Here is a 19,984-nt window from a genome sequence, read left to right on the forward strand (position 1 = left end):
ATATCCAGACTTGGATTTGGGAACAACATCAAATCAAACATAACTGTGTTCCAGTTCCAAGTTTGGATAACCAGGGCTACCTGTTGCTTTATGTGACCAGGTTAATAGCTAATAATGCATTTCTCTGTGGTTTATGCTTTTAAATGCCTAAGCACTACACTGACTAAAGGCGTACATGACTAGTTTGATGAGATATAAATAGTCAGAGAGGGACCATACTATCACTATGTCTAACATGTGGGACAGCCATATTGGATTTTGGGGTTGGGTTTGGTGAGACCAATTTTGACTTTCCTTCTCGGAATTCTGACTTTTTAGGGACTATAGTATTAATTGTTCCAACTTCAAACACTAAAATCCCTAATTAAACCCGTCATGAAAGTATCCTGCCCACCAGCGCTCCCACAAGTGTGCAAAGATTTAGCATGTATATAGAACGGAAGGAATTCAGCAACATGCTTGAAGCAATCATCCAGTGCCTTTGTTCCATGATAAATCTGAAAAAAATGTTTTACTTTATGCAGACAGTGGTACTTTCACTATTTTGCTTTTTTATACATGCAAGAAAGGAAATAACGTGGTTTCTCCTTTTGAATGTGCTCTTTCTCCTTTTTTTTCAGGGGGATTTGTTATTTAATAATAAGTATCTTGCAGTGCAGCAATTGCCTGTTGATCTGTAGCCATCTAGTTAATGGCATTGCAACCTATCCTACTTTATAAATAGCTGTTTTTGGGGGAATCTTATGTTGCAAACCAACTGTCCTTCTGTAACATATGGATGAAGAAAGTTTAATTCAAAGACTGTGGTGTATAAAAAAAACATAACATTTACCAGGGTAATTCTTCTAAAAAAAAAAAAAAAAACTCTGAGAACCACTGGCTTAGTTAAATCCAGGTGTTTCTTATTTCTTCTCATAACCTCCCGTCTACATGTGTTGCAGCATCCGCTGTCGTCCATTAGGTGTCGCTCGATCCACGCCCCCTTTTGAATCCAGCGCGCCCAACCTCAGGCCCGCACCCGTCTGGGTTAGTCAATGCTCTGGACCAATCAGAGCCGAGGTGGGCGGGACACCCATTGTTACTACAGGTCCTGGGAGAAGTTTGCAGCCGACCTGCTGCCGCTGCACCGATGAGCCTGCACGTAAATGAATAGCCCCGGCTCGACGCGCCACAAGACGAGCAGATTATGCCGAGATAAGGAGCCTTATGACCCGCGCTCCCTCCGATAATGGCATGCGATGACGCTTCACCCGCGGAGGACTTCCCGGACACGGTGATGCCCAGGGGGGCTCCCTGCATGTGCGGCAAGAAGTGCAGGGGTCGGAGCGGCAGCGCTGTCTTCCTGGGATTATTCCTGCTGTCGCTCACTCTTCACGCAGTCACCCTGGTCTGCTATTTGGACCTGCGCTCCGAGGTGAAAAGGGAAATTACCCACCAGAAGCGGGACTCTAAGGTGACACCCGCCGGGGCTGACCTGGCCGACCCGGCGGGGGTCCTGCCGCCCGGCCACCCGCGAGTGGGCAGCAGCAGCCGCAGCAGCAGCAGAGAAGAGGATGGAGAGGTAAACAGAAAACCTGTAATGAGATTCAGCAGGCTTTCTGCTGTCGGAGGCTGCTTGATCGCTCCTGTTTCTGTGTCATGGTGTCAGGTTGTGTGAACCCAGTTTTCAGGCAGGTGTGTGTGTGTGTGTGTGTGTGTGTGGGGGGGGGGTGTTTGATACCCTCGGCTTTTAACCTGTCAGATAAATCCATCTACCTTGCCTCTGTAAAGCATCTCCCATTGGAGAATATATTAGAATAAACTAATTCATCATCTCCATTTATTCCAGTCCCCCCATCCTAGGTAAACAGGTAGATGCTGAGAGTTTAAGCCCAGCTGGAGCCACACAGGGCGGGTCAGTGAGTGTGTTGGAGCAGGTGGAGTGCACACTAACTGGATCGCCAGCAGGTGCAAAGCCCCAAGGGCTGATGTAAATTCATCAGGACTTAGATGGGGGTACTTGGTACTTGGAGCAGAGCCAGTCTCCGTCTCACATGTGTTTTCCCTTCTGCCAGCGGCTTGATTGAACACTCATGGTGCTGTCTGTGGCTTTGGCAAAAAGCCCCCCCCCCCCCCCTCCCCCACCACCCTCTATTCCCTAATTTGATCAGCACAAAAAGGGGCCAAGTTGCACTTCTCAACTTTGTGCTGCTGTCTCCATTCTCCTCATTTGTCAACAGTTGTGTAAGCTTTTTTTATTTTATTTTTTTTGCAGGAGAAATTGATCCTCTGTGTGGGACATTGGCCGGGACATTTAGTTGTGCAGAAGAGCTGTCAACATGGTAGTGACCCTGAGGAATTGAACCTTTCCATGTTTGGACATGTTCGTTCGTCTGTAGGCAATGTTAATGAGATCCATCGCCTGTATTGGGATTTCTCCGTAACTTTTTTTTTTTTTTTCCCCTCCTTTCGCGAAGCTCATCCCATTTATTTAGCTGTCCCTCTCCTTGGCTTATTTCAGATGGTAGCGGTTTCCCTTGTTGCAGCCTGAGAGAGACGGGCCTGGTATTGGGCCCAGATGGTGATGCTTCATGAGGTGAAAGACTGTGGCCCAGCTGTAAATATTTAACAGTGCTGTGATGCTGTCCGTGCCAGATGTCTGCATTAAACAACTCTGATTACACATCCCACAGTTTACATAGTTGGAGAAACAGGAGCATGTGGCACTGAGACACAGGGGCCCGCACTTGTTAGACCTATTTTTTTTTTTTTTTTTTTATTCCCAGGCCATTCCTTTGAAGAATCTTTCTTGTGGGGGCAAAAAAAATGTTTATTGGATTCTTCACACACGTCTTCATCAAAGGCCCCTTCAGCAGGAATGGTTGAAATTTAATGTGACTTGCAGGTATACAGACAAGTGTAGCAGAACAATCAGCGTACATCTGATCTGACAAACATGAAACAGGTGGTACTCGGCTTTGAGATAAGCTGGTGGTATGGATGTCTTCATGATGGTCAAACTGGTGGTTTGTATTCCTTTTTTTTTAAGCGAGTGCCTGGTACATTTCAGCAGAGGGGCTTTGTGAAACGGTTCCGTTCTGGTTCAGTAAAGAAGTGCATCCGAAGGAATTTAAAATGGAGAAAAATAAGGATGTTTCTCTAGTTCAGCCGCTTCCTGAATCCAACTAGGGAGAGATTGCCTGAAATCATACGGTTGCTGTAGTCGTCGACAGACAAAACAGAATCGGGTTATCGCTGCCTAGTTTGTTTGGGGTGACTCAGGTCAGTTTACCCCTTTGCCGGTTCATATCCCCATTTCGTCCCTATGCATTGCCCTTTTCGTCTCTGTAAATGAACCATTTTGCAATTATATCCCTAGCATGTAGCTTGATTTTTTTTTTTTTTGTACACTGTCAGGTATTTTCCTTAATTATAGTGATAAATGGCCATAAAGTGTTCAAATATGCCACCTATCATTTGATTTAATTGTATATTGCTTCTGCAAAGCTCAGATTAACTCATATTCCCTTTCATTTTGGTTCGGATCCCTGCTTAACTCTTATGCACTGTGACAGATAATGACAGCCCTTAAGTGAGCTCACATATCAAGATTTGCCTGAAATAGACTATGAGTAAATTGCGGAAAGTGATTGATTGTCAGAATGGATGCGACTGATCGAAGGGTCAATTGACCAAATAATCAGGTGTGACCAAACTACACACCTAGAAATGGAGAAGGGACGAAATGACCAGAACCCAGTTTTGCCCCGTCAGCATTTCATACCTTTTTTGTAGATTTGGCCCCTTTTTTTTTAGCAAACCTCTCCGGGTGTGAAACAGAGCCACCTAGCATGGGACGCCAATGGACATTCTGTGTGTCATATTCCGTAATAGTAGACGTCTGGATAAAACAACATAGAGGTAAATCAAGTTATACATGAGGTATTAGCAGTTTTGCCTGTGATGGACTGGCGGCCTGTCCAGGGTGGATCCAACCTCTCGCCCAGTGACCGCAGGGGATAAGCAACAGTGATAGATGGGCAGTTCTCTGTTTGGCTCCATAATTCATATTAACGCTAAGCTAAGTCAGCAGGAGCTTGGTCAGTTTGTACTCAGAAAAAGTAACAAACGAAGCTTTCGCTCGAATGCCGTAATCAGCTCTTCTAAATGGGGATAAGAACCAGAATAAATGGAAATGGGGCGTGATACGAAGTTCTCAGAAAATATTGAGGGGTTTATTGTGTAAGATTTAGAATTTATCCTTTTTTGTCACTAAAATTAATTAAAATACTTAGGTATCGATAGAAATCAACTTGTTTGCAAAGGTTTCAGCACATTGTTTAAAAAAATTGTTTACTTGGGTTTGTTGGGGAGGAAGTAGGAAAGTACGAAAAGTTAACCTGTGGATGTGAATGGGTGAATTGACCCAAAGCTAAAGTAAGCTGGTACTCATTGTTAGAGTGCTTTAGAGGGGAGATGTTTTTTGACACTGCTACAACATGGAAACAAAAAAGGGGAAAAATGGCACTGCACAGGTTGAAATGGCCAAGCAGACGTTTCTTTAAACGGAAGCTACTTTACCATAAAGGTGTGATTCTTGCTTTACTGCATATTTGCTCGTTGTCACCCCCAACCTGTTGCCTTCTCCCCAGAGTAGATGCTTTGAGGTCCTCTATTTGTTTTAGCTCGTTCAGTTCGGAGACTAAATCAGCAGATGCACGTCTAATCGGAAGAAAACGACCGGTAATGGTTCTTCCAGATAAACATCTTGGCTGTATAAGCAGAAATGGGAACCGGTGGGGATGACTGCAAAAAACCCGCCAGCAGAACTAACCGGAATAAAATCTGTTTGAAGCGGGGTTTTTGTTTTTTTATTTTTTCCATGAAAGTAAATTGTATTGATCTCTAACAGACGGCGTTAGGAATGGGAGCTCTTAGATCTTTTTAGATTTCTTCATAAACAACCATAAAATTAAGCACCCATTTCCCGAGCGCAGGTAAAACTTAAGAACCACTTAAAAACCTCACAGTTTCCCCAAATCCCTCCAGTTGCTCTCCTAATCCGAGCAGATGAGCCGGCCATTTACGATCCGGCTCTGGGAAGTGAGCTAAACGGCCCTCACCTCCACCGCTCAGTTGGTAATGCCCTTGAGCAAGGCAGTAAATCCCAGCTGTCTAGCAGATTTGCTCAGTTCCCAACAGTAAAAATAAAACAACCTCCTTCCAGGTGTGTATAGCTTCAAGATCCACGATGGCAAGCGAGATGTGAGGGTTGAGCACGTAGCACCTTTGCCCACCTGACGTCAGCGAGAGAAATGCCTTATATCTGAGGATTATTCGATCGTGTTAGTTTGGTTAATCTCTTCTACGCGGGGCCTTCTGTTGTATGAAATAATTCTGTGCTCTGATCCGTGCCTTCAAAGTCTCAAAGAGAGCACATGCTGAAACATCTGGAGTCTGGTTAATGGCTATTAAAAAAAACAAAAAAAAAAACAGCCGGTTTGATGGGAATCAAACTCGAAAGTCCTCGCCGGCGTACAAACTGGGAGGTGCCCAGGTGGGCTGCGACCCTCTTTGATTAGGATTTGTGCCCGATAGCCCGAAACAGCAAGTATCATGGGTTGTGCACTCAGTTATCCCAGAAATGAATTAGCTCAGTCTCAGTAGCACAACTGGAGGTTGAAACATCCACGGTAGGAGGCTCTGCAAACGCGCCAAACCCCAATCGTCCCGACAGGCAGATGGCACAGAAGGGCTTGAGTCCAGAGTTGGCGAATCAACCGAAATCATAAATTCTCGACACATTCTAGCAGAGGAATCTGTCCGCTGGCGCGTGTTGCAACAATCCGAGGGATGATTGGCTGCTGACAGGCTACATTTCCCTCCGGTTGAGCTTGATAGTCTATGCGTCCTGTTATTGAATTACCCGGGTTATGGTTTAAAACACATGGCTCACCCAGAGAGAAGTGGTTGAGACGAGGAGACCGCCCTTTTGTCTGTCTGTCTGTGTGTGTGTGCGTGCTTGTGCTGTGTTTTAAAAGAAAACACACTGTCATCGTCAAATTCTATCGCTGGAATCACAGGAGTATCGAGAGCGGTCGGCTCCCAGGAGGATGCATGCCTCTGAGGTTAGTAATCCCTGCACAGCGGTGACGGGCACCCGACGTGCAACATCAGCCACCAGCCCTCGGTTTCACCTCCTCAACTTCGTAACCTCGCATTCTCAAGGACTATTTGGTTTCACGCTTTTTGGGCTGCAGCCAGGATGGATATTTTGTGGAGTAATGCATAAAGCAGATCCTACTTGTCTTCTTTAGTCACCGTAAATGTGGAGAGAATCCGATGTTAAAAGCGTCAACAAGCATACAAGCAGTTGGGGTGGAGGGTTTAAAAAAAAAAAAAAAAAAAAAAAGGGATCCTGTAAAAGTACACTGCCCGGGGTGACTGCATTTTAGTCATATCCTCACGAAACAACAGGGAATCGCATCCACGGCTTGCAACAGCAACCCCCTCCCCCCTCCTCACTTTGAAGATTTGAAAGCCCTCTAATTAATTGCATTTTCCCTTTGTGCCGAAAAAGAATGGTTTACTCAATAGTTGGCACTTGGCATACATACCAACACGTTGTCATCCTGATTTACTGTAACTCCGCGAGCCTTTGAAGACGATGAGGGCTGCAAATGTTGTAATGATGTGAAACCGAGCAAGCGAGAGTGCGAAACCATTCCGCATGGTACTTTAATGGGGAGCTTTTTGTTTAAAATTAATTTTTGCCCCCCCTCCCCTCCTTTCGCCTCCATCTGTCAGCTGCACCAGTTTGGTAGTAGCCTCGCAGACTGCTTGTTTGTCTTTCGTCGTTCTGCCAGGGCCTTAATCTCAGGCCAGAAATTGGCTGCGAGATCATGTTTGGCTGTCAGAACAGACGAAAGTGCAAAGCCATATGGCTGAACGTACACACCAAGAATACTTTGAGACCCCCACCACCCCCGTTCCTTTACACTCCAACAGCTGGAGAGGAGATGTGGAGGCACCTGCACGCCAAATGAACAGCGAGTGGTTCTGCTCTCAGGAACATCTGGAGCGGCTGTGTCTCCGTAAACTGCTCCAACCCGTGCTCGTCCGTCGGTGCTGGATTTCCCGGGCCTTGTAAGGTCAGACGTGGCTGGCAGCTGGTCAGGGACGGAGATGTTAACTAGACTGTGAGGCAGTTTGGGGGGGGGGGGGGTTCGACATGATTCAGCTCATCGCTTGCGTTGGGGAAGGCATTGGGGAGGCGGGGAGGGTTCCCACATCTGAAAAGAGGTATAGAGAACTGGAAACATAACTTATTGTGTCTGTCTTCTTATGGTCTGTCAATGGTTTTGGTTTAAAACCACACAGGGAGGCACTGGGAGTTCATGCTGCATCACAAGGGGGCGATATGGTGTTGCCGGGGCTTCCCGATTTAACTTCTTGTGCATTTTGTCATCTTAAAAAGATGAACTGCAATGCACTTTATTGGAATTTTATGTGGTAGACTAACACATAGCCTAAAATCATGAAATGAAAGGAAAGTGATATAGCTTCTAAAGCTGCTAATAGTTTGTAGAACATTTTATCGATTAAAAAAAAAAAATCTAATAAATGTTGCTTGCTTTGCTGTTCCCTCCCTTCGTACTCGTATACCTCTGGATAAAATCCATTTAATTTCATTGCTTTTAGAAGCTACCTGATTAAGAGCATGTGTTGGATTGGCCCGGTCTGCAGTCAGTCTGCAGATATATTGGCCAATATTTGAATTCTTTTGGTAGTTTAGGTGAAAATGATGATCAGAGGTCAAACAAAACGTAAGTGTCAAAAATGCACATCTGCTGCGGTTGCACAACTTTAGTAAATTACTTGATGACAATAATATAGGTCAAAAAAATCATTACAATATCAGTTGCAATAAATCCACATTTGTCAATCCCCTCGTTTTCATCTGTGCTTTCATCACTCCATTTGACCTTTAGCCCTCCTTTGTGATATTAAGACTGTGCACCCTAATATTACAAAAATTATGCAGGCCTACCCGTGACATAACGTGCAGGCCAAATATGGGCTCAGTAGAATAAGTAGTATCGCATATTGGCCGCCCCAAATTTTAAATGTCTATCTGGGTCGGTGGTGCTGGATCAGTTGACCTTTATGCTACACGTGTAAAGCTGGTAAAATTATACCCCGAAAGATTTGCGACTGTTACTGTAATTCAGTTGTAGTTCTACAAAATTTGGAAAACCCCATCTAATTTTCTTGTCATGTCACAATAATGGCCCAACCTTTTGTTGATAGAGCTGTGAAGCTGAAATATACACTGCACAGGTGGAAACGAGGAGAATGTGTGATGCTGCACAAAATTAGAAAGGATCGTTTAAAGGTCAGATTTCATTTTTTTTTCCTCCAACTATAGCTCATCTGGATCATAGCGTAACATCTGTATTTTGTGTGCCGATCGGAGACTTGATGGTTTGCTCCAATGGATTTTATTTATGGTTAGGTTTCAGCACGACTGCAAACATATATGTACTGCAAGGAATGGTGAAAGAAAGTCTTTTTGGTAGTGCAGCCATGTCGTTGGTGCCAGGTTTCTGGGGAATCAGAAACTGGGTGTCGGTTTAGGTTTTAAACTCCAGACTGAGTGAGTCAGGTCAGCACACCAACATGTAGGTCCTATAAAAACAACTGTGGAGAACTGAATCTTAAATCAGCTACATTAGATCTGTTTCTTTAACTTTTTTTTTTTTTGTTTGTTTATTCATGTCACCAGTGAATAGAGCTGGGACCAGGTGCCCCATGAATAGGTCTTGATCTCAAATTAACCGCACCTCATGTCCTCCTTTTGTGTAAAAAGGTGAATTTTAGAGCAGCCGTGGCCAGGTGGCGATCTCAGACACAGACAGAAAGGACTCGGGTTACGGGATAAATTACCGGCCCTGTTGGGGCAGACAATGACTTGGCCCGCAAGTGAATGTCCTGGGACGCATCTTTTTAAATGCCTCGAGTTGTTTCTGTGCAAACATTATACGCCAAGAATAGAGGCAATACTCGTAACATGTGTTTCCCTCTCAAAACCTCGGATTGTTTTTCCTTTATTTTCTGGTTACTTCAGAGACTTTGTCTCCGATGGCAGCGCTGCTATTGATATTCACAGCTGTTCGGTTCAGGGCCCTTTTTGTTCGACGCTTGTGGCACGCTTGAGTTTTGTGTAACTTTCCACGCTTACATTTTCCCCTTTCCTTCTTTGTGTCCCCTTCAGGAGAGGTCGCTCCACAGAAACGACGACTTTAGCGGCACAAAAGACAGCAGAGGGAGAACCCGGCGGGCAAAAAGGAGTCCAGACACAGGTGTGAGCCGTTTTATTTTTTTCTTTCTTCTTTTTTTTTATCCATTCACACCCTTGCGGAGAAGCTGTAATTGGATGCTGAGTTTCCCCGTCTTGTCATTTTCCACCTGTAGTTTAATTTTAACCACTGGAGGCACACTGATTCAGGCTTTTCCCTGGCGAGACCAATTCCCGATGTCCTTTGAGGTCTCACCTGCCGCTCCCAATTTTGATCGATTCAGATTGTTTTCTTGTTAGGACTAACCTTGCAAATAGATTAGTCCTAACATCAGTTTCCATGGGAAGGTGATCCAGAAACATTTGGAAATATTGGAACTTGGTTGAAATTTAACAGAAATCTATTTGAACAGACTGTTGTTCCCAAACATAAATATAATATAATACGACAGTCAGAGATTGATGTAATATAATACAGTTAAAAAGCATTGTGTGTCAACATATGCTTTTAGAAGTACAACTTGATATCAATTTAATTATTTTACTGGTCACGCATTTCTTTCAATGAACAACAAAAAATGGAAAAAATCAAGAAAAGTGTTTAATAAGTATTAAATAAATCACATTCAAACTGTTAAATAAATGGCACAAACACTTGCAAATGTGGCATCAATAGTTTCTAAAAGTTTCTAAAATCGTGTCAGCGTAAAGAGTGCACAGTGGATGCCGGGGGGGGGGGCGTGGCCTCTATAGCCCAGCAGTAAGCACTGCGCCATGTGCATTTCATTTAAATGGTTTATTTACTAAGATTTGCTTGCATGAAATCTGATTGTTTTAGTCAATCTTTTGCCAAGACATATTTTTCCTCAAATTTATTCAAAACTCCCATTAAGGTCCAACCTCCAGGGTTTTTAACCCTGGGTTTATCCCTTTTTAATTTCAGCAAATTCACACTCATCGTAGTGGAAGGTTTCCAGCTTTAAAAAATGTCCTGGAGTTTTTCCATCCTTAGTTGGGACCATATCACAAAAATTAAGAGGCGTGCCGTTGTTTGACAGAGGCGATGGTTTTAAATCCAGCAGGAAATCAAAGAACTACAACTTTTGTGTGATTTTTGGATTTTTTTTTCTACTCAAAGAAAAGTTTCCAAAAACAAATGTTAAGACCTCTTACCTTTGATGCATTTAATGAATATTAAATAAGAAATAATATATATATTTTTGTTTGTTTTTAATACTTGACCTGCTAATGGCCGATCACAGGAAAACTGTCCTCTGTGTCAGATCATCCTTGCTGACTACCGTCCGCCTGCTGGCTCACTGTTAAGCCATTATTACTGTATTAACAGCGTTTGGTTTCTGTGAAGCTAAAGGGCTGATGTTTGGATTAAGACCCCTAAATTCTGGAAACCGCTTCTCACTTCTCTGTATAATAATTTTTTTATTTTTACTTCTTTGTGCTAGCTTAACAAAGCAGCTCCGGCACATCAGTTGGCTGCCCTTTTTAGAGCTCAAAACATTAAGAGAAATGGGATTGATTAATACTTGGATAACATGCAAGGACAACAAAGGCTTTGGGAGGGTTGCACCAATTCGAAACAGACAGCGAAACTCTGTCAATTTTCCTTGAACCTCAGTTTTCCTCGAATGTCGTTCGCACCTCTCGGCGCACGTCTGAATGGGAGGAATACGAATCAGCGGTGTTGATGGATTTCATTGATTGAAACTGATTTATGGTAATGAATAGCTCCATGGAAGTAAGGAGAGGGGGGGGGGGGGGAAACATGTGGCCAATATGTCTGAATTAGCTTTTGTTTAGAATCTGAGCTATGCTTATAAAAAAAGAGCAAAGACTTTGAAGTTTCATGTCTGAGTGCAACAAGTGCACCATGATCACAAGGCATTCCAGCGTCTGTGGCGTGACACTGAATACTTGGGGCGGGGCGGCGGCGGCGGGGGAATTTAGTGATTGTGTTTAAATTAGAAGAAAAAACTCACCTTTGAGAGTTTCTACATAAATCAGTAAAATCCCGAGCCTCTAAACACTAATCATTCCCAGGTCTCTCCTCTACGCCGAGCGTACAGACAAAGGCTTTTGTAATCTCAGCCTTAGATGTGTGCTGTTGTGCGTGTGTGTGTGTGTGTGTGTGTGTGTGTGTGTGTTTATGTATGTGTGTCCTTTTTTGCACGTGTGTGCGTCTCCAGCGCTACTCTTAACGGGCACCAGATTCCAGATAGAGCAGCTCGTTAAGCCAAATCTACGTGGATGCATCCAGTCATTTAGCCGGAGGAGAAATGCTGGCCCATATGTTTGAGGGGGGGACTCAAACTGTGAGGTTTTAAGGTTAAATGGCCTTTGTAGTTCTAATGACATGGTAAACACGACCAAGACGGCTTTTTTGAAAGGATTCCTCAGCTGAGCATATATACGCAGGCGCGCACATCTTAACTCTGAAGCGGTGACACCGATGCCCCAGTTAACATCCGAGCGTGCACGGCCTCACACACGACGATGGAGAGCGGGGGGTGGGGGGTGAGGGTTGTCGTTAGGGAATGCGTGCTTAAACAAACACATGCACACATGTACACACACTTTCATCTGCGCTCTCCATCTGGGCCTAATTCAAAGAAAAGGATTTTGGCAGGATAAAGTATCTCTCTAATGATCTTCTCCAGTTCCACTGCCTGCGAATGCTTAAGGCACTTGTTCATACAGAGGAGGTGAAACCGCACTTACAAATTACTACACTACGAGATACATACCGCAGACTGACATACCTCCACACCAGTGGGTTTCGGCGCACACCGTCTGAATCTGGCCTTCTTAAGGCCGATCAGGATACCTGCACGGAATGAGGCGGACACTTGGGATGTTATCCGAGATGGTAATTGTTCTGGAGACCACTGCGGGAGTAGTCACTCTGTTTGTGTTTTCTTTCAGAATCTAATGGAAGGGAGAAGAGGAAAGACAAGAAAAAAGGTATTTTTCTACTCCTTTTTTTTAATTATTGATAAGACTGCTGCCTATATCATCTAGATCCAACTGGTACAGTGCCTTGCAAAAGTAATTTATTGAGATTTAATGTGATAGACCCACACAAAGTTGCACACAGTTGTAAAAAGGAAAGCTTCAAACCTTTTTACAAATACATGTGGGGTGCATTTCCAATACGTAATCATTCCTACTTCTAAATAAAGTCCAGTACCACCAGTTGCCTCCAGAAGTCAATTTATTGACAGATAGTTTACCCATATATACTTTAACCCAAGTTAGGTATAAATGCGGTTGTTCTGTGAAGGTCTCAGATAGAATAATGAAGATCAAGGAACACAGCAGACAGGTCAGGGATGGACTTTAACTGGTTCAAACAAGGTTGGGGTATAAAAACATCATCCCAAGCTATGAACATCTCACTGAGCTCTGTTTGGTCCATAATAAAATTGGAAGGATTATGGGACAATTGCAGATGTACCAGAACCAAGCCGTCAAACTAAACTGAAAGACCTGGCAATCGGAGAAGTACTTTAGAAGATAACTCTGAAAAAAATGCAGAGATTCACAACTTAGGTGGGAGAATCTGTCAACAGAACAACTTTTAGTCATTAAATCCACAAATGTGGCCTCCTTGGAAGAGTGCCGAGATGAAAACAGTAGCTGAAAGAAAGCCTTTAGAAGTCCAGTTTGTAGTTTAACCCAACATCCAGAAGAAGGTGCTTTGGCCAGATGAGACCAAAATGGATGTTTTTGGCCTACATGCAAAAGTGGGTATGGTTCTCTTCAGAGGTGGCAGAGAAGCTGGTAGGAGACCAAATACAAGGTCAAGGATAGAAAAGAAAACGTTAGAGGAGCTACAGTGGAATGGTTTAAATTGAGCAAATGAATGTGTCCGAAGTCCAGAAACTAATGAGAATCTGTGGCAAGACATGAAAGTGAATGTCCCCAGATGCTCTCCATGAAATCAGACTGAGCTTCAGCTATTTTAGAGGTCCACAACTAAGTTTAAACTTTTCACGTTTAACACTTTTCAGTTTCGTATTTTACATTTAAAAAATAGCTATAAGTTTAATTCCTCATGGCCAACAGGTGGCTCCCTCAACCGATCTGGTTCCAACCTTCAATTGTACTGTTTACCAGCTGGTTGCCAGGTCCTTTGGTTAGCAGTAGCAAACATTTAAATTACCTGTCCAGAAGGAAAGCGGCAACCTCTGCGTGGCTTCACAGCCTCTTTGCTTCCTGAAGTCGGCACCGACACTCCGATGTTCCTCCTCGTTTTGCGTTTGCTAATGCTGAGAAGAAGCCATTTCTCTACGCTATGATCTGGCAACTCCTGAGCTCCGTTTCACATGACTTCAACGTACTATTCCTATTGGTGCTCAATCCTTTCATATCAACACCGACATCGCATGTTGGGTTAATCTTTTAATAGTAATTTGTTTCCTCAAAGGAGAAGTCAAAAAATATTATGTCTCTAGCCTGTTTTTATATTAGTACATGTTTTAAAATATTAACAAGTTAAAGTAGTTTTTTTTTCCCCAGACTGTATTCTATTAGGAGTAACTTTATTATCGCTCTCTTTCTTCAGGGAGGAAAAGGCCTGTGCCAGGACCTCCTGGTCCCCCAGGTCCCCCGGGGCCACAGGGCCCGCCGGGCATCCCAGGGATCCCCGGTATTCCAGGGAGCAACGTTGTGGGGCCTGCAGGACCTCCCGGGCCCCCTGGGCCACAGGGACCGCCAGGCGCTCAAGGTCCGGCAGGTATAAGACTCCGCGGGAAATACGCCGAGATAACCGAGAAAACAGGGCTCAGAGATTTTCCACCTAGATTACAGCGTTCCCCCAGCACATAGCTGCTTTCCCACACTAAAAGGGGGGCTCAAGTTGTCAAAATTGATTAACTCATTGCCTCCACAGTGAGGCTGTCTGATTCAGGTTGTCAAACATTGTGCAGAATAGCAGTGATTTATCTTTAAACTATGTCAGTGTTTGTTTTGTTTAATCACCGTTCCTCCTTTTGTTTCTTTCCAGCATTGAACTGCAGGATTTTCTTTCTTTTTTTTTTTTTTTTTGTTCATGCCTGTCTTTTATTGTTGCAGGGGTTCCTGATAAGTCAAAGAAATTCCAGGTAAGAGTACGCCACCTCTTTCAATGAATTAAAGCTAACTCTACGCATATTCGTCACTAGCCCACTCCTTTGCAAATTAGTCACCCGGGATCTTTGTCTTCCAGCCGGCAGTGGTTCACTTACAAGGACAAGAAACAACGATCCAAGTGAGGGAAGGTGGGTGCCTTGTTCATGCTCACCCAGAGATGTGTTTGACACAAAGCAATAAGCACGAATTATCCCTGTCAGTGCTGTTTGTCAAACACACAATTTTGGAGTTATCCCAACAGGCGGGTCTGCCAAACATCGGAATTACAAGGAAACAAATGACATTTCTTTAGATTGTTGGCATGCCTTTGAAGGTTCGCCCGAGAGATGCAGCACGCCACATCTAAAGACGTTCTGCTCTTTACATGGAAACGCAGTGGCTCTCAAATGTTTCGGTTAAAATTTAAAGTTTGTGTGGTGTGAAAAATATATGTAAATATGAAAAATCATTTGCGTTTTTCAATTCTACTGAAAAATAATCTGATTTCCTAAAAGAACGAAGAAACAGAAATAATCTAATTGCAAAAGAGTGTACGCCCTTTGCCTAATAGTGAAATAATGCATATTTCCATTTAGTTTTCAGCATTTAGTTTTCTTTGGTAACATCAGTTATAGGGAAATAATCTTATCTAAACTAACCTAAACTAAGTGAAGTCGACCTGTTCTAGTGGTCATTAGGTTCTTTCAGCTTTTAGCTAAAGGTATAGACTGCAGAGAGGATCTCCTTCCACTAAGGTATTAGTCAGAAGTAGAGTGCAAAACCATTACAGCCCAGAGAAGACAGTCTTCAGTTGTTAGAAAAAAAAAAGGGATAATGGCAACATTACAAAAGCCAAAACTCTACAAAACTGATCAAAGCAGAGACTGGTAAGGGTGGCTGCCAAAAGACTGACGGCGCTGCAGGAATTTCCTCTAAGTGCTCCTTGCGACAACAATGCTCCGTGCCTTGCAAAAGTATTTACCCTTCTTGACTTTTTTTTTTCTATTTTGGTTACATTAAACCTGTTAAATGTTTTAAATCCTATTTTAGGCAATTGATCTGAACAGAATAGTCTTAGATTAGCCAAAAAAATATATATATATAAAATATTTGAAAAGAAATTAGTAAATAATAATTGGCATGTGCATATGTAGCAACCTCATGAAGCCCCTAGAAAGTTTTGTTGCAACCAATTACCTTCAAAAGTCACATAATGAGTGAAATGTAGTCCACCTGTGTGCAGTTTAAGTGTCACATAAATTTGGCTCCAACATCACTATTCAAGAGGCATCCCTCCATGAAGACCGAGGAGTTCTCCAAACAAGTCGGGGACAAAGTTGTTGGGAAGTACAAGTCGGGGTCGGGCTGTAAATAAATATCTAAATCCTTGGTGTTCACCATCAAATCCATCATCTTCAAATGGAAAACATGTGGTACCACAACAAACCTGGCAAACGAGGGCCGCTTAACAGAACTCACATAGCGGGCAACGAGGAAATTAATTAATCAGCGAGGAAGTGCAGAGAGCAAAGGCAACCCTGCAGGAGCTGCGCCTTAGAGCTGGGCTTTATGGAAGGAAGGCTAGAGAAAAAACATTAGTTAGCATTAAAAATAAGAAGGCATGCTTTGAGTTTGCCAAAAGGTGATCTGGTCAAATGAGACTAAAAATAAACTTTTCGGGCACCAAGTGAAAACCCTGTATCTCACCGCCCCAAGAACTCCATCCTCACTGTGAAACATGGTGGCAGCATCATGCTGTGGGAATGTTTTCCAGCAGCAGGGACTGGAATACTGGTCCAAATTCAGGGAGATATGGATGATGCTAAATGCATTGATATTCTGTATGAAAACTCGTCGGTCTGCCTGTGATTTAACACTCGGACGGAGGTTCACCTTCCAGTAAGGCAATGACAATAAGTCATACAGCTAAGGCAACACTTGAATGGTTTAAGGAGAAACATTTAAACCCTTTGGAATGGCCTGGTCAAAGTCCAGACCTCAAGCTGACTGAGAATCTGTGGTTAGACCTGAAGATTGCTATTCCCAAGAAAAAAAAAAATCCAACATGAAGGAGATGGAGCAGTTTTGCTTTGAGGAATGGGCATAAATCCCAGAGGCAAGACGTGGCAAGCTTTCAGAGATTGATCCAAGAAGACTGACTTGCAGCTGTAATTGCTGCAAAAGGTAGCTCTACAATGCACTGCACACTAAACCTTTCTGTTATTTTGTCCTTTTTATTGTTTGCTCCGCAGAAAAGAAAAAAAATAATACATCTTCAAAGCTGTAGGCCTGTTCCGTAAATAAAAGTATGCAAGCTCTCAAACAGTTGGTTTTAATTCCAGGTTGTGAGACAACAAATCGTGAAAAATACCCATAGGGTGAATACTTTTGCCATGCACTGTATTCTCCATATGTCTAGCCCAAGGAGTGTCTCTCCTCCAATGGAAACATCCACTTCTGACCTCTCAAACCCCGTGGGAATGTGTGCCATGGTTTGAAGAAGCCAAACTAAAAATTTGGGCAACATTTCCGTCCCCAAAACAGCCCCATAGCAACTGTAAAACACAGCGGTGGCAGCATCATGAGCTGCGGTTAACTGGCCACGCTAGCTTTTCTAGGCGGATGAAAATATCTGCAGTTTTAGTTTCGATGCGTGAGGATGTTACTTTTCAGTGTCACACCAAGTCCACGCATTATAGTACATCCAAATCAACAAAATAAGGACTTAATGAGAGGAAAATTCAATTTTGGAACGGACTAGCCCGAATCCAGACCTCAAGTAGACAGAATAGCTGTGGGGTCACTAAGAATGCTGACAAGAAAATTCCTCACAGCGGGATAGATTTGGAGAGGGTTTGCAAGTTAGGGTGGGCAAATACCGCGGAGGGAAGGCGTGGGACGCTGACAGGCTCCTACCAAAGAAGACTGAATGCTGAAATTATTCCAAGAAATATTTCCAACTTCATTTTTGGTCCTCCTAGCCGATTCATTTGTTTTTCAGTTGAATTGTGCAGGACAAATGTGTGCAGCAAAATGCTTAAAGCAGATATTTTCCTGCAGGTGAGACGTTTGATCGGTGTTACCTGTAATATTGTGCAAAGTTACAGCAGCTTAACAGTAATCTCATTGCCGTTTCATGTTCAGTACACACAGACACACACACACACACACACATACGTGGGTTACACGTCAGAACCTGAGCCAACCTCAGGACCAAGAGCCTCGCATGCTAACTCGGTCCTCCTAAGACGGAGCACAAGCATCATTAGGCCGGTTTATATTCTGTCAGTGCCAGGGTCTGTTTTTTGTTAAACCGCAGCCATGAGCTGTTTATGTTGACCGTTCGTCTCGCCCTGTGTTTGTTGTGACATGTTTAGATCTGTCTCAAGGCGTCCTCAGGAACTGGAAGATGGTGTCCATCAATAAAGACGTGTTCCGGATGAACCCTCGCACCGGAGAGCTGGTGGTGCTGCTGGACGGTGTCTACTTCATATATAGTCAGGTAGAAGTGAGTACGGTCCTTGACGTAACTCCTTTACAATTACAGTCTGAAGAACTAGCAGTTGATCTTTTAAAAAAAAAAAAAAAAAGAAAGAAATGCTGCTTGCTTTGTTAATGTCTGAGTCATTCTTTTTCCTCTGTGGCTCAGCGCGCAGCTCAGTAAGTCCCGCCTCGGCTGCTGCAGCTGTTTTAGGCTCGCAGGAAACCCCTAAATGTTCATGCCGCACTTGTTTTGATTCCCCCTCTCAGTCTCGCGTGGACTTTTCTCCCACCAGGTGTACTACCTCAACTTCACGGACATCGCCAGCTATGACGTGATGGTGGACTCCAGCCCGTTCCTACGCTGCACGTGCAGCATCGAGACGGGCCAGCGTAAGTTCAACACCTGCTACACAGCCGGCGTGAGCCTGCTGCGCTCGGGCCAGAAGATCTCCATACGCATAGCCCACGAGTACACGCTCATAAACATGACCAACCACACCACCTTCCTGGGCAGCGTCAGGCTCGGAGAGGCTCCATCTGCTGGACAGAACGGTTAACCGCGCCCGCCGTACGCCGTCCTTCCACCCTGCCCCCCGATGCGGGATTGCCGGGTTCACTTCAAGGCCAATGTGTAGAGGACACTCGGGGAGCCTTGGTGACTTTTGGTCACTTTCAAACGTCTGCTTTAAAATGGACTCCAAAGACTTTGATGCTTCCCTTCCAGGTGGTTCTGTGCAGAGAGATAAGCCGTTTGGAACCAAATATCCTCATCAAAGACAAGTTTCTATTTATAGTCAGCCTCTATGTGCAGCATCTCTCTTTATAGCAAGGAAGGACACTGTGCTGACAGGTACTTAGTAATTACATACTTTTAAGTGCTGTTGAATGATGACAAAAAACACCAGTAACAGTGCCCTGCAAATAAAAATATTCAGGATTCAAGGCCCTTTAAACCTTTTCACATTTTTATTGTTTTACAACCACAAGCATCAATATATTTTGTTATGATTTTACCATTAGACCAACACAAAGCATTTCATAATTCTGAAGGGGAAGGAAAATGATTCACATTTTATTTATTTTTTTTTACATTTTTACAAATGAAAAGCCTTGCACACCTAAGAGTTTAAGCACACAGCATGATGCTGCCAATAGCGTGTTTTACCATCAGGATGGTACAGTATGCTAGGTTGCTAGTTTACTGCCATGGCTAGTGCTTCAGATATGGCTTCTTTCTTCCCGCTTAACGATAAAGAGGTTGATGCGGAACTAAGAAGTACCCCACCTGAGCTGCGAATCTCTACAGCTCCTCCAGAGACATCAGGGGCCAGTTTGCTGCTTCTCTGAATAAATGCTAACCCTGCCCACCTGGTTAGTCTAGGTAGACAGCCATGTCATGTTAGATTTGCAGTTGTGCCAGGCTCTCTGTTTTCGGACGATGTATTGAACAGTGCTCGGTGAAATGTTCGAAGCATGGGATGTTTTCAAACCTAACCTCACTTTAAACTTTATCCCGGTCCCGTCTGCTGTGTTCAGATTTGCATTAGTAAAAAATTTAAACGCCTTGTATTATTTTTCCTTCCGTTTCCCAGCTCTTTTGTGTTGTCCACTCAAATAAACTTCCAATAAAAAAAATACTTAGTTTGTGATTGTAATGTTGTAAAATGTAAAAAGGATACTTTTTCAAGGCACTGTTTTTGTCATGGTTTTGATTTCTGATTTTATTATTTAAGCCTTTTCTATAAGTTGTGTAAGAAGGGGTTGAAAACCCCCATGAGGTGTAAGGAAGAAGGAAGGTATTCAAAAAGCAATATATATATATATATATATATATATATATATATATATATATATATATATATATATATATATATATATATATGCTTACATTTGCACTACAGCATCCCTGCAGAATACCATTGACATGTTTTCACAGTGCTTTTGTTTAGTTACCTTATGACTGAATCCATGTAGAGCAACAAGTTGTTAATACACGCTTGTACATAATGTATATAAAAATGGAATATACTTTTGTAAATGGAGTTGATTGATGGATTAAAATGTTTTCATTTTCTGCCTAAGCGCGCCTCTCTCATC

At 43.3% G+C, this 19,984-nt stretch overlaps 1 protein-coding gene across 3 annotated transcripts; it reads left to right on the top strand.

Moving 5' to 3' along the window:
- The first annotated feature begins 1,048 nt into the window (after positions 1-1,048).
- eda (ectodysplasin A) lies at positions 1,049-19,700 on the top strand. Of its 3 annotated transcripts, none has more exons than XM_012862075.3 (8): positions 1,049-1,561; positions 9,254-9,341; positions 12,218-12,256; positions 13,860-14,030; positions 14,369-14,397; positions 14,502-14,553; positions 17,782-17,912; positions 18,181-19,700. In XM_012862075.3, exons 1-8 carry the CDS (start codon positions 1,229-1,231, stop codon positions 18,442-18,444), a joined length of 1,107 nt encoding a protein of 368 aa, XP_012717529.2. In that variant the 5' UTR covers positions 1,049-1,228; the 3' UTR covers positions 18,445-19,700. The 3 variants fall into 3 exon arrangements, with proteins under 3 accessions (XP_012717529.2, XP_012717603.2, XP_012717688.2); XM_012862149.3 differs by having other exon boundaries at positions 17,782-17,906; XM_012862234.3 differs by having other exon boundaries at positions 13,860-14,021.
- The last annotated feature ends 284 nt before the right edge of the window (positions 19,701-19,984 follow it).

The sequence above is a fragment of the Fundulus heteroclitus genome, chromosome 23 (genome assembly GCF_011125445.2).
Source record: "Fundulus heteroclitus isolate FHET01 chromosome 23, MU-UCD_Fhet_4.1, whole genome shotgun sequence".
In the NCBI taxonomy this organism is placed as follows: domain Eukaryota; kingdom Metazoa; phylum Chordata; class Actinopteri; order Cyprinodontiformes; family Fundulidae; genus Fundulus; species Fundulus heteroclitus.

What these genes read in the sequence shown, in the direction of transcription:
- eda (XM_012862075.3), top strand. Translation starts at nt 1,229, where the DNA reads ATGGCATGCGATGACGCTTCACCCGCGGAGGACTTCCCGGACACGGTG. An exon ending in GCAGAGAAGAGGATGGAGAG is followed by an intron (nt 1,562 to 9,253) that starts GTAAACAGAAAA and finishes TGTCCCCTTCAG; the next exon opens with GAGAGGTCGCTCCACAGAAA. An exon ending in ATAAGTCAAAGAAATTCCAG is followed by an intron (nt 14,398 to 14,501) that starts GTAAGAGTACGC and finishes TTTGTCTTCCAG; the next exon opens with CCGGCAGTGGTTCACTTACA.